This window comes from Perca flavescens, chromosome 6, assembly GCF_004354835.1.
Source record: "Perca flavescens isolate YP-PL-M2 chromosome 6, PFLA_1.0, whole genome shotgun sequence".
Taxonomy (NCBI): Eukaryota; Metazoa; Chordata; class Actinopteri; order Perciformes; family Percidae; genus Perca; species Perca flavescens.
Genome location: NC_041336.1, coordinates 19,611,925 through 19,626,729, shown reverse-complemented (window position 1 = coordinate 19,626,729; position 14,805 = coordinate 19,611,925). Strand labels below are relative to the sequence as shown.

Sequence of the window (14,805 nt, the reverse complement as noted above, 5' to 3'; positions counted from 1 at the left end):
TCCTCTTCAAACTGTGCAAGACACAGCCTCTTACAGTGTAAAGTGGTACACAAAGTTAATTATACTAATTTGAGTCTCGGATTTACCCCAATGTATCTGACACAGAAAAGTGAAAGCAAAACAACCTAAGAGTGCCACACATTTATGGGAACTTCTGCAACAGAGTTGGGAAGAACTTTCTGAAGAATATTTGATTTCCATTGTAGAAAGAATGCCACGAGTTTGTTCAGCTGTTATATCTGCCAAAGGGGGCTACTTTGATGAGTCAAAAATTTAGAAAACATTTTGGTTTATAAATTGATTCCATGATTTATTTTTTAACTTAAATTGTTCATTTGTTCTATTCTTTCATTTCAGAGTACAATAAGACATTAAACTGCATGAATTTCAATAAAAACCTGGAAAAAGTGGGGTGTTCTAAAACTTTTGACCAGTAGTGTACATATACACATAGAAATATATACAAATACATACACATGCATACACAAACCATATAGACAGGTTGAGGCAGTAGTGCAATGAAGAGTGCAAAGTGTGCAGGAGTAAATTATTTTTTGTGATAAATTATTGTTTTAATTATGAAGCATAGTGCAAAGGATGCTGGAATAAATAAGTATTGTATTACAATATGAACAGCTCTGAAATAGAGAATGATGAATAAATAAGTGGAACCAGTAAACAGGTGCTGATTAGAGACGGTGTCTCTGGGTAACAGTGCTCAGGAATTGAACCTGCCACTGTGAGTCAGAAGTCAGCTATTCATCAGAGTGATGGCTTGTGGAAAGAAACTGTTCCTGAGTCTGTTGGTTGTGGCGTACCAGAGGGGAGAAGCTGGAACAGGTAGTGTCTGGGGTGAGATGGGTCTGCAGTGATGTTTCCTGCCCGTAAACATTTAGATTTAGGTATAATATTTAGATTAAACATTTAGATTTAGCATTTAGATTTAACATTTAATATTTGGATTTAACTATTTAAAGTTGACAAATATTGTTGTAAATGTGCAAAAAAGTGACCCTCAAAAATTCATACCAGTTTTTTAAACATTGTTTGAAGCTAAATGTGACAAAATGTTGCTGTTATTTTCAGCGTAAGCCGCTTTACAAACGGCACCCCATAGCTACTAGCCTACTTTAGGAGGGTAATTACAGTGTCAAAAAGCTATTTATGGTTCTTTCAATCATAGAGTTCTCATTTCTTAACCAAACAACGTGCACTGCACACACTCGTGCCCCTAGCAAGACACATGTCAAGTTTGAAATCCATCGGACTAACGGTTCGAGAGATATGCGAATAACAGACACACAGACACATTATTACCTGTTCTGAAGAGTCCCTCATGTTTTTTTTAACACGTTGATGACGACAGGGAACGCAGACAGAATGTGCTGTTTTTTATTGGGACCACTGGATGGCGCTCTCCTCCTTCAAGATCATACACGATTAACTGAACTAAAAGGCAGAAAAGGCTATCAGCAGGCAATCAGTGATCTGATTGTGATCAAAGCACATGTTGAAAATCAAAACACAGGACTTGAACACAAGTATTCACTGACAACTCGTTTAAAACCGACATGGACACTAGAAAACAAAAAAATGTGAGTCAATGTTTTACGATGCTGTGAAAGGTTTGTTTACATCTGCAGCCCAATGTAGCCTATTGTTAACACAGGAGTAGTACACGGCCCTGTATGTATATTTCAAGTAGCCTATGATTAACTGAGAAACTCTTGAATGTGAAGTTAAAGTTACAGGAAAATATAAGATTCTGAATCTTTTCATTCATTTTGTTGGATGAATCAGCTTTTTAACGCTTGCAAATGAAAACAGACATGCCATTCACACATGAGATCATTTTCTGTGTATGGAAGATTAGCAATCACTCACACATTTTATTTAACTTCTCACTAATGACAGGCTACAAATCATCTCGCTTTTCTTTCAGGACCCTCCACACTACGGTTGGAAAATCTTCCTTCAAAATAAAAGAAGGCCAAATTAGGCGCACAGTCAGTATTTGGAGGAGTAACAGAATGACATATGCAAGTAAATATTGCATATAACACATTCTGTAAAAACTGTGATATGAACAGGTAACCTTATTTTAAAGCCAAATTATTATTATTACTTATTTGTGAAAAATATGACTAGACATAACAACGAAAATAAATTACTTTATTTGATGTTTTCTTTATTCAGTTCACTGCAATTGTATTATCAATTAAAAAGATGATGATTCATTATTAATAAAAATACATAATAATAATATATAATAATATGTATCATCATAATCACAATAATAATACATCTACATAGCCTATAAATAAATAAACCCCCAGGTCCCTAACTAAAAAATGAGTACAAATAAAATACAGACCTGACATTAGTGTCTTTAATATTAAATATTATCCCTGTTTATATAACACTATAGCAGGACATTAAAGGACATCTACCAACATTAGCCCACTTTGTGTTGACATAAATGAAAAAATACATCAATATAATTCAAATAAATTTGAAAGCAAACAGCCTGAGCAGATATCTTCCTGATAAATTCTGCAAATTACAATTTTGCTGTTGGTCTGCCATACAGATATAGGCTTTTATTTCGAAAGTTCCAGCCGGAAGTTTTATAACATTTGACTTGACCAAAGACTCAGTGGACTTGACGCAGGTTTGTGTTGCCCCTCCTTCAGCTGAGCATCCTGTGTTGCTCCGGTGTGACGGAGACAGCTACCCTGGTGCAGAGGGAGCGGAGAGGGGACTACGCACCTCTTCCGCCCGCAGCCTAGGCTCGGACACGGGCCGGGGATGGCTTCACTCGGCGTGGGGCTGCATCTAATCCGCAAGAGGGGAGCAGGCAGGAGTGCCGCGGTGGAGAGGAGGAATCTTCTCACGGTGTGCAGGTGGGAATTCCTCACCCTGTTCTTTCTTCTAATGGTGACAGAGGATGAAACAATGTCTGACGGCAGATTTGTTTATTAATAATTTCAGAGGCGTTTTTTTAGGTTAGCTTTGGGAGCAGGACTGCAACTCCGCACTCCATCTCAGTATTTAAAAAGATGACTTAATATACATAATAAAGTAATTCTGTGTCTGCTGGATGAGATGCATTCAAATATAATTGAAAAAAAAAAAACACATGAATTAATCAGCTGGCTTCCCCCAGGTAAATGCATCTCTTTGATTCACTCAAACACTCACGCACACAGATACACATTTACGCCCACCACCCACATTCAGCCTAAGCCTCCTATAAACATGCAATCACATTTCACTTTTACCTTCCAAATCAGTTCAGTGTAGGATAAGCCCTGGCGTTTAGATAAACTCAAGTCAAGAGTCCAAATTCCAACATCACAACCCCACCCAGTAAAAATGTTGGATTAGTCATCAAAAACAGTTTATAAGATGTGTTTTTCTCCCACATTTTTGTTATTCATGTAACTTCAAATATGTCTTTTTTAATTGATGTTATTGATGTTTTAAAGACAGTTTTGAACCCCCCCTCCACACTACCAGCACTATAATTCAAGTAGATACACACTAAGTGTGCTTTATTTGTTTTAACTGTATTGACTGAATTTAGATGAGTCTAGAAAACAATGCATACATTCATTGTTTTTGTAGAATATACAGTAAACATTCCACTTAATTTATTCATTCAGTTAATTTCCTCAATGCATTCACCTATGATGCTAGTTATTCAGTATGGAGCATGGCTGACAGATGAATAGATAGATGTTAAGGTATGCACACACATGTAGCCTGCCTGTTTGTCCTTCGCTCTTTGTCATTTGAAGTGAAAAGCACTCACAATATTAATTTGTGCTCTCCTCAGTAACTGACTGCCAGTCCCTGTAATGTGTCACCAAGAAATGGTAACAGTTTAGAAAACAAACTGATAATGCACCACCTGGTCAAACAGGTGGACAAATATAATTTTCAGGTTTCAGGACAGCGTCAGGTGGAACTGTGCCTGGTTCGCCTTCCTCCATTACCGTCACTTTAAACAGATGTAAAGGGAGAGTAATTAGACGCAGGTGATCCTTGCTGGCCTCTCTGGTCTTTTTCGACTCTTTCTGCCTCAGCACCAGCCATCAACTTGCTGGTAGCTGAAGCAGAGGAGGGAGAAGAGTGGGAGAAGTGATGAACAGAAAATGAAAATAAAGACTGAACAAAATAGAGGGAGGAAATTCACTTTTTACATACACTTTGTTTCCTCTTAGGTAGCTTTAATGTTGTTGAAGAAGCCAAATATCCCCTTTTTCCAGCTTCTCAAATGTGAAGATTTTAATGTTTTTTGTTATTTATACATGATAGTAAACTTTGTAGGACAAACATATTACAACATTATTTTATACTATTTTTCTGACATTTTATAGACAAAATGATTAGTCAAGCAGACAAATCAATAGTTTTTAAGCCATATTAATGTATATAGTGTGTAATTGCTTGTAGCAGCTCTTTATTTGAACTGTACATGATAATATGATGTTTAACATTGAATATAATATTTTCCATGCAAATTGTGGAAATCTTGTGCATACTTTTTACCTGATGTACAGTATTTGGTATCTTTTGAAACTTGAGGATTTTCACCAAAAGTTAAAGATTGAACAGTGCTTGTCTGCACAGCATGAGTTTGTACTGATTGGCCCATCGGCAGGCTGCTGCTTGTAAGGGGATTTAAGCTTTAAGAAAAGTGTAGCTTGCTGCTGGGAGTGAGTGTGAGTGGAAAGCAGAGACTCTATTGTAGCTGCTGCAGTAGCCGTCAACACAACTACACACATGCCATTGAAAAGATGCCAGTTGTTTTTACTTATCTAATACTGGTAATCAGTCCGCAATACCTATTCTTTCTCCAGATGTCCAGATCATGTGTCTCAGGCCGAAAAAGCCTCTTAAGTTGTTTGTGATGCTTTGATAAATGTCCCTGTCTCTTGAAGTCTTCTCTGCTGAAATGGAGACTTTTTTTCTTCTTTTTTTGCTCAATCAGCTTTTCCTTTATGTTTGTGGCAGTCAGCCTTGAGTTAGACGAGCTGGAGACCCTGATTAACCTTACAACCGATTTTGTTGATGTACTGTCAGACCTTTTTCAATAGACCAGTTTTTTTTTACTGAAGACATTTAACAGCAGGAAACTAACATGTTTAATCAATAACATTTGTTTGCATTCCATGTAGATTAGCAAGTTTCAAGATTCTTCATCATATAAAACATGGAGGAAAACAGCAAACTGCTTCAGTGGTAAAAAGGTTTTTATAAAGAATTGAGGAAATTATTCTTTATAGACTGAAGGCTTAACAGAAAAAAACCCCACCCTTATACAATAGTCCCCTTTAATATAACCGTAAAATTGTTCACATTTTTCTGTTACAGTTATGTAAATATTTGTTTTATTTAAATTTTGTAAATTGTATTTCAATTTGTATTTCTCTGTAGAGAACTTTGGTCAACATGTGTTGTTTTTTAAATAAGGGCTCTATAAATGGATCTGACTTGACTCTGTATGTTAAAAACCATCTTTACAGTGATATCATTTCTAAGACAAATATAATGTGTAGTACATTGTTTCCTGCAGGTGTTCCTAAACTTTGAACTGGCACTCATTAGTCGATTTGAGCAGCAGAATATTGTACGTGTTTTTCTTGATACTGGAAGTGTGCGCTCTGTGGTCACCATGCTGCTAAGCAACGAGATAGAGGGAGATGAAGTTTGATGATGATTTTTTTAGCTGACGTTCAGGGCTACACACAATTTGAGAATTGGCACCACACACACACACACACACACACACACACACACACACACACACACACACACACACACACACACACACACACACACACACACACACACACACACACTTGTTGCCTTGTCCATTAACTCTTCTTTCTATCTGATTAGTTAAAAACAGATTAGACAGTACATTATGGCTGGTTTCACCACAGGATATTATAATCAAAACCTCATTATAACTATTTCCTTGCCTTGTAATTAATGACATACATGTTAAGTTCAGAGTAAGAAAATAAACTTAACAGTGGTTTTTTGTATGTCAGTTAAGAATCTTCTTATTTTTGTTTGTTTGTTGCTATGTGCATTTGGTAAAATGTCCATTACCAGTTAGAGTGTGTCTTCGTCTTTGACATCATTCAGTGTGGGATCAGACAGCAACAAAGAAAGTATTTTATCATTGCGGACACTTTGATGAAACATGGGAATAGATCCCTCACAGATTTAAAGGGTTACTCACTTTCATAAAGTTGGGGAACTCACAGGGGCCAAGATATCCTGTTCTTATAGTATGTGTTACTGAAACACTGGATTCTTCAATTACCATAATGCAACCAGTAGCATATCTTCATTAGACTATCCTGGTAAATGCCTTTAAAGTACCTTTAAGCAACAGGCCCAATAACGTTTTTTAATAACAGCGTGTGCATCTTCTTTTGTCTTCAGGTTTTCAGTGAAGACTCTACTGGACCGCTCCTGTTTTGAGGCAATAGATGACACATCTCCAGACTTTGTTAACTTTGTTTCCATCCTGGAGCACATTCTCAGTCATCGACTCAAAGGTAAAAAAACATAAGCAACCCTCTTTTCATCCACATGCAGGTAATTAACCTATACACATACATGTAATGTTTAAACTGTAGAATGCTATATTATTTGACTTTATTTGATAGTTGATAGGAGAGTGACAGGAAACATGGGGAGAGAGAAAGCGCAAGATGATATAGTAATGGTCCTCAGTCAGAAATAAGCACGGGACGTTGTGTCTTTATACCGTTGGCCCACGAGGACGAAGAGAATATTGAAAAATAACGTTTTTATGTGAAATTGCAGTGACTCATCAGTTTAAATCACAAGCTTCTTGTTTCCCTTTATTGAGATTAGTGTCAAGTATGGACACTGGTGAAAAATATTTTCAGTATCAAACACAGTGTATTCCTATTATTCTTAAACTATTGAATAAATATTGGCCTGCTAAAGACCAATATTTGAGGTCTCCGCTTTCAGAAAGTTTGACTCTTTTCTTTGCATCTTTCCCAACCCATAACAGTGCACATGTTATCACTTTAATGTAATTTATGGGTAAAAGAGCCCTTCAAGTGTGTTCCACTGTCATTTGAATAAGAAGTATACAAACTTGCTTTGTGCATCTTTAAAGTTTAGAGCATCATAAATTTGATTTGGATTCAAGCTTGTAAAAACCTCTGTTTCTGTCTCTCTTTCTATCAGGTCAGACCACTTGGTTCGGCCATGAGAGTCCTCGGAGTTTCTGGGATTACATAAAAGCCGCCTGCAGTAAAGTCCCTCATAATTGCATCCGAAGCATCGAGAGCATGGAGAACGTGCGAGCATCCAGAGCTAAAGTGAGGATAAAACTACCTGTCTTGGGATCTGATTTAATAACACAAGGCCGCAGGGAAGACAACAACTTGAATTTCCAAAACGTTAGATAGTCAAATACAAACAGAGCATTTGATAAAAATCGGAAGATATAAGCAATATCAGTTTTATATATATACAGCATTACATCTTCTACTGTCAGCCCAAAAGTATCCCGACCTACAGCATACACATACTGCACAATCAGGCGTTTGTTAGTTTAGCTTACTTTGCATTATCCGCTCAGAAAAAGAACAAAGGGAACACAAAAATGTTAAGAACACTCATGCACATAAAACATGACTTAGTCTTACCCCGTGGGTAAGAGAACAAACAATTGAAGCTATTATTGTTCTACAATCAGGCTGTAGGTAAAACAGAAGACACATGCATGCATGTGCGCGCACACACACACACACACACACACACACACACACACACACACTCTCTCTCTCTCTCTCTCTCTCTCTCTCTCTCTCTCTCTCTGGTCATAAAGCTTTGTCTAACAGCTCAATGTTACTTACTTCTCTCTCTCCGCAGGGCAGGGCATGGATCAGAGTGGTCCTGATGGAGAAAAGATTATCAGAATACATCTCATCTGCACTGAGGGACTTCAAAACCACCAGGTCTTAATGTGGTGCTCATATACTGTACACACTGTTTCCCCTTCAACCCAATGAAAGATGTTTTATCAAATCAAGTGTAATTTAGATCTTTTTACACTTGACCTCGAGCAGTCAGTTATTACAGATCAGTTGACTAGATCTAGAGAAGTTGAATGTTTGCCGATAATGTGGGCACATCTTGATTGTAGGAGGTTTTACGAGGACGGAGCGATCATGCTGGGAGAGGAGGCGGGGCTGTTGGCAGACACACTCATCGGACTCAACACCATTGACTTCAGGTACTTATGTTCTGCTATTTCTTACTGTAACTCTTCAGTCCTGCTTTCTCTCCCTGCTGCACATTGAGTGCTTAGCATTCTCTGCATCAAACACATTTTTTGGCAAAGTGTCATTGGAAAAGTGACAACCCCCTTTAACAATTTTGAGGCTGATCCAAAAGGCTTTCATGTTAATAGAGTTAAAAAAGGAGATTGTGGATGGGATAATACGCTGCTTCTCTTGACTGAAATATAAATATGTTTTAGATTAAATGTTATATAATATATAGGACCAAGAAACCACAGAAACCAAAAACAAAGAGGCCAGAGAGTCGCTGCAATTGCATCACTTGCAAAAATTGCAGAATTATGTGATGGGGTAAGAAAGAAAGCTTTAAAAAAAAAAAATCATATACTAACTTAACACACTGCATTAGCTGCATAAGAGACAGTGATCCTCAGTGGTAATGGGATATTTTCTGAACACCACAATGTCCTCAAATATAACCATCAAGTAGAATCTGTCTACAGTCCAGGTTGTTGATAGTGCCTTAGATGAAATTAATAGAAGAGATTTTGAATGCAAACATGAAACATTTGTGTTTGCCATGTTCTTTTTTTTTAAATCATTCCAAAATAATGCTTTACTAAAAATATATTTGAATACAAAATCACATAAATGATTGGAAATTAGTTGAAAAACAAATCTGTGCATTTGGTAAAGCACTAGATACTTTATTTTAAATACAATTAGAAATTCTTAGATAAAGCTGGAGGAGCTGAAGAGAAATAAACCATCATCTGACCCTGCTGAAAGACTTATACAGAGCCTATTAAAGGTTTTATTTTATTTCTCATGTTTTATTGTTTATACACTCGAATCAAAGTAGATTGAAGATGTTTTATTTGGATCAACAGAAAAAGGTTTAAACAGATCTCTACAAGGTGATTGAAATGAATTACAAATATAAAACACAAAACTTGTATTCACCTCAATAGGACACATCTAAATCATCACTGTTGCAGCAGAAATGCAAAGAGTATGTTAATTACAAGGAATGTTTGTGTAAATCTGGTCAAAGAAGAAACTTGTATGCTTAGATTTTCCATCCTGTCTTTTAGCTTCTGTCTGAAAGGAGAAGGTCTGGATGGCAGCTGTCCCGCCGTGATCGACTACACACCTTACCTCAAGTTCATTCAGAAGTGTGTGAGGTCAAATAACACCCATCACACAGTTCATTGTCAGTGTACTGCATAGCAGGGGTCAACAAAGTCATTTTTATTGGGATTTATATCATCCTTATATTTACATTATCCTAAAAAAAAAAAAAAACATGTAAAAGTTTTAACTATGAAAGGTGAGACTTCAGCTGTGGATGGGGGGACAACTATGTTTTTGTCATAGGGTCAGATTTGGCACACGGCCCGCTGTTTGCCTCTCACTGCTGTGTTGGAGGTATACTAAAATGAGGCCCTTGCTGGTTCCCTGTGCAGTGCAGACAGCATCAGTAGCGACGAGGAGGAGATGAGGACTATGGGAAGCAGCGGCAGTGAGAGCAGCAGCCCCGAAAAAATGGCCACCGCCGCCTCCATCTTCACCGAGCAGAGCAACTTGGTCAGCAAGTGCAAACGCTTTGAACAGAAGTACCGAATGGCACTGGAGCAGAAGGTAGTATGTGTGTGTTTAATATTCCTGTTATTTTGTAATAAACAAATTGGATGGTAATATATGCGAATGTGACATTTCCCATGATCATTAAAAAGGTGTTCCGCAAAGACATGTTTTTTGACACAAACAAACATTCAGCTTGATTGTTTTTCTTGAATACACAACATCTGTAATGTTGCTTCCATCTGTGGCTTCAGCTGTTATTCAAGATGATGGAGCTGCCACAGTCTCTGCTCTCCCTTAGATGTGTATTCATACTGCAGTGCCTTCATGGCATTAGACAAACAAATGGAAAACTGTGTGTGTGTGTGTGTGTGTGTGTGTGTGTGTGTGTGTGTGTGTGTGTGTGTGTGTGTGTGTGTGTGTGTGTGTGTGTGTGTGTGTGTGTGTGTGTGTGTGTGTTTGTCTTCTCAGGGTTACCTGGAAGAGCTGGTCCGTCTACGAGAAGCCCAGCTGTCAGAGGCTGCGTCTCATAACAAAGCTCTTCAGCAGAGCCTAGCAGACACACACCTCTCCCACACACTGGAGAAAGAACAGCTTGAGTACATCATACTGGAACTACAGGACCAACTGTAAGTTCATCCTGCTCAGTGTGTGTGTGTGTTTGTCAGTGCATGTGAGGTCACTGATGGTGAGGTGGATCCAGCTGTGAGTTTGACATTCAGAACACAGCAGGAAGCCTGCAGGCTGCAGGTGGTTTGTTATTTGTGTGTTGTTGAAGCAGTCACCAAGAGGAAAAGCTGCATCAGCGTTGTGTCTTTAAACTAATGTTCTAATCAGTGGTCACTAATTCAATGTAGGCTGCAAAGTCTGTCTAGAGGATTTGTGTCACGGTCTCTGGTAGAGCTGGGCGATATGGAAAAAATCTAATATCAAGATATTATTGACCAAATACTTCGATATCGATATTGCGGCGATATTGTAGGGTTGACAATTGGTGCTTACAAAAAAATATTTACACAATGAGATTTTTGATAAATAATCATCATTAATGTGTATATAATAACTAAGTGGGTAAAGCAAATAATAGAAAAGCTAGAACAGTTAAGGTAAGTTAAAAAAAATTACATCACTTTACTGTAATCCAGCCATTAAAACCAGGAAAGACAACATTGAAAAATGTAATAACAATGTTGATACACTTAACAAACTACCAAGGATCCCTTAAATTTAGTTCTTAAAAACATGTGACCAAGATATGTAGTGAGACTTTTTATATACAAAAAATAAACTTTTCAGTGCTCTCTGATTGACACACTATGTATGTAATGGTGACACCTTTTTCTAGCTTTTTGATGAGTTGAGATAGTTTTTGCACCTTACTAAGAATGTTTGGTACTTTACTACTAACAGAAAAAAGGTGCGGAGTAGCTGCCAGTCAAAGGTGACTGCATTGAATGACTCCTGTCCTTTTTTAATTTGAAAAGTTTATTTAATAAAAAAATGGTATTAAACTCGGAACGTCTACTGTCTTCAGGACGGTGATGAAGAACAATGATTTGCGGTCCAGACAAGAGTTGACAGCCCATCTGACCAATCAGTGGCCATCTCCCGTCGCCTTGGATGCCAACGCTGTTGCCTTGGACACGCTGCTGTACAGGAAGAGCATGGGACAGTGGGAGGAGTATGTAGATGAGTTTGAGTTTACATCCTTCAGCATCCAACTAATTTATTATTTTCATTATTGATAATTCTCAATTATTTATAATGAATTGTGACATTGTTCACAAACATCTTTGGCAATTGTACAGCCATGACTTTACTACACAAGTAATGTTATTAAATGATGATTTTAACTTTAACTTAAACCTAAACATGACTCAAGAGAAAATAATGGCTAGCAGGATCTGCAAGCAAAAAGATGGAAATCAATGGTGTGGTGCATAGTTAGATATACTGACAATGGGTTACCTGTGTGGAGCTGCTGGGGGGCCTGAGAGGGAGCTGTGAAACAGCTAAACATTTACTTTCATAACAACTTTAGAGATTCCAAGATGGTGATGTAGTCTATTTGTTATGTATTTATCTCTATATATGTTCTGTTACATTATTGCTTATTTTAAACCACAAAGAAGATATATCTCCAAGAATTTGTTTGAAATTATGAAAGTATGAAACTGGGAAAAAACATAGTTATTATTTTTTTTGATTTTTTCAAATAATTGTATAGTGGAAAATTCACATCACAATTTCTCAGACCCAAGATGAAATAGTTTTTGTCTGACAGTCAATTTACAATGATAACAAAGTAGGAAAACCAGTGTGATCTTTACTGATCCTCTATCCTGTCTCTGCAGGAAGAGTTTCCAGAGTCTGGAGCAGCTGTCTGCAGACATGAGTCTCTCCCAGACGTCTCTTGGACCGACACACACACTGAGTGTGGAGGCCAGGCCGACCGGCACACACTGGCCCCACCAAGGTACGTCTCCTTCTGCAAGTGATCGTTCCTCTCTGATGCAGGTATAGGCTAGGATTGCACGATATTGAAGAAATGTGATATTGATTATGAATATTGCGATATAGATATTAATTTTGATATTTTTAAACATGTAAAATTACAAAAGTTATGGGAAAACGCATTAGAATAGATTCATAACAAATTAAACAAATCTTATTACAAGACAAGGTTTATTTCAACTGACGGTCATATTGGACTGGTACAACATGAATAAATAAATAAAATAAAATATCTACAGAACACGACATGTTTTACTGGTTATACAGTATAAAATATATAAATAAAGAGAACAGGACACAACTTTTCTTTTGGTTTTTGGATTCGTTGCGGTTTTTTTTGTCTCTATTTCTTCACTTACACTGTCACTATCTCGAAATATGCACACACGTGGTACCTTACATAGGGTTTGTCACGTAGTGGACCCGTGCGCTGACGTGCACTAATGTGCAAGTGGCACGGTAACTGGCCAATGAAACATGATCATTATAGCGTTTCAAGTGGGCTCTAAATCAAACACAACTAAAGGCCGTTTTATGGTCCTGCGCAGGCTCCACGCAGAGCTTTCGCTGGACGGGACGTAGCACTCCACAAAATATTGCATACTTACATACATTGCATACATTTTTGATATAATATTATGCAACGTGATATATACCGGGTATTGATCATGTGCATCTTTGCCACTCAGGTAAAGAGGAGACTCCGTCTCTAAGAGGTCTGTGTGGCTCCCTGACCTCAGTCGCCAGCTACAAATCTTTGGCCAGCCTGAAGTCCAGCGAGTGCTTGGCCAGTCCTGCAACAGAGATCAGCAGCCCAGGCTTCACTCCTTCATAGGGAACGGAGAGCTAAAAAAAAAAAGCAGATCTTCACCAGGGCCAGACAATCCAGGAACTTTCTTAATGTAGGTTATATTGATTTATAGACCAGAGCTTTAACCGATAGAAGTCAGGTTTGTAAGTTGAGGATCTGGTGTAGCATGTTCTTTAAAATCAAGAGCAGCTCCATCAGACCGAATAATGTCTTATTAATGATCCATTCAACTGAAACAACCTCCTGCTGTTACTTCACAAGTATGTTTTTGTTTATGTTTTGTTGGGGTTAATCTGTGGAGCATCTGTTTTTTTTCTTTTATATGAAATAAATTAAAATGATAGACAGCTGGTGTAAGAATGGAAAAGTTTACCAGGAGTTGATAGCATGCTGAAAATACAGATCAGAGTTCTGAGAAAACACAAAATACTGAAAGCCTCAATCGTTCGTCTCGTCACTACGAATCATTTCCTGCAGTTGACAGGGTCTTTCATTATCTTGTGCTGTTACTGCTGCCACTGAATGTGTATAACTGTTTTTTCATATAGTAGTCTTTTTGATTTATGATGAATGCACCTCCACTTTTATCAGCTTATGTCAGCAAAAGTTTGCATAATGCCGTCTTACATTGTATTATGTGTAAATGTTTTTGAACTTTTCGGTTTTTATTTTTGTTTTATTTTATTAGGGTTATGTTGTCAATGTTGTGCATAATGCAGTGTCACATGGTTTTGTTCTCAGGTAATCATCCCTGCGATTAATATTCCCCCTTCACTTATGGGTTTACTTTAAAGTTCAGCTTTATCAGATACATACTCCTGTTATTATTCCCTTTAATAAATCAAATGCAGTACTTTAATGGCTAGTTTTACCACAAAATAGACAAAATTCCTAAAATTATAAAATAAAAATTCAGAATGACCTGTCAGAACCCAGTAAAGAATATATTGCAACAGATATTTGTGAGAATGAGAAACAAGTGTATTTAAAAAAATATTAGTTAAATGTAATTTGTATTATTGGTGCGTAGCCGTGTACCTCAACACTGTACTCGTGACTTTGCCTTTAGCTCGTTCTAGCAGTCATTTGCACAGACCTGCAGCAGATGTTTGATTGGATTTATTTGCCTTTTTATCCTTCATTTTGAATAAACTGCACTTACTCAAACAGTGAGAATTTGAAATCGGCATTTGAGTTTCTCGTTGACAATGAACTGGTGTTGTGATAAAGCTTGTATAAAAGTAAATTATTGACAATAATTTCCAAAGAAAATTAGGTACGTGTATTGAACATTTGAGACGTCACATTATCAGAAAGTTTACATACGTCACAGTCGTCTCTTACAGGCTCTTGTCATGGCTTTACACTGGCACAGTTTTGCCTTTTTGGGTTTGTCTCTCTTATCACACATGTATTCACAGGTTACAAAGGATTGGAGTGGAAGTGCAAAAACATGGAGATCTTCTCTCGGTGTCGGGGAGGATACACTGACTCGGAGTGACACACAGGAATAAGATAGAGATTAATCTTTCATCTCTAATGTAAGGACTTCAGGCACAATGCACACGGCCCCAGTGAGGCAGCCACACT

The 14,805-nt window shown here is 37.5% G+C and overlaps 1 protein-coding gene across 2 annotated transcripts; it reads left to right on the top strand.

Moving 5' to 3' along the window:
* The first annotated feature begins 823 nt into the window (after positions 1 to 823).
* Positions 824 to 14,385, top strand: rundc3b (RUN domain containing 3b). Of its 2 annotated transcripts, XM_028580003.1 has the most exons (12): positions 824 to 840; positions 2,694 to 2,903; positions 6,463 to 6,578; positions 7,246 to 7,379; positions 7,936 to 8,021; positions 8,210 to 8,299; positions 9,401 to 9,481; positions 9,773 to 9,947; positions 10,362 to 10,519; positions 11,425 to 11,571; positions 12,245 to 12,366; positions 13,094 to 14,385. In XM_028580003.1, the coding sequence occupies exons 2-12, from the start codon at positions 2,809 to 2,811 to the stop codon at positions 13,237 to 13,239; spliced, it is 1,350 nt and encodes a 449-aa protein (XP_028435804.1). In that variant the 5' UTR covers positions 824 to 840; positions 2,694 to 2,808; the 3' UTR covers positions 13,240 to 14,385. The 2 variants fall into 2 exon arrangements, with proteins under 2 accessions (XP_028435804.1, XP_028435802.1); XM_028580001.1 differs by lacking the exon at positions 824 to 840 and having other exon boundaries at positions 2,653 to 2,903.
* The last annotated feature ends 420 nt before the right edge of the window (positions 14,386 to 14,805 follow it).

Coding starts and splice junctions, on each gene's coding strand:
- rundc3b (XM_028580003.1), top strand. CDS start 2,809: ATGGCTTCACTCGGCGTGGGGCTGCATCTAATCCGCAAGAGGGGAGCA. Junction 6,579..7,245: donor TCTCAGTCATCGACTCAAAG/GTAAAAAAACAT, acceptor TCTTTCTATCAG/GTCAGACCACTTGGTTCGGC. Junction 8,300..9,400: donor CTCAACACCATTGACTTCAG/GTACTTATGTTC, acceptor CCTGTCTTTTAG/CTTCTGTCTGAAAGGAGAAG.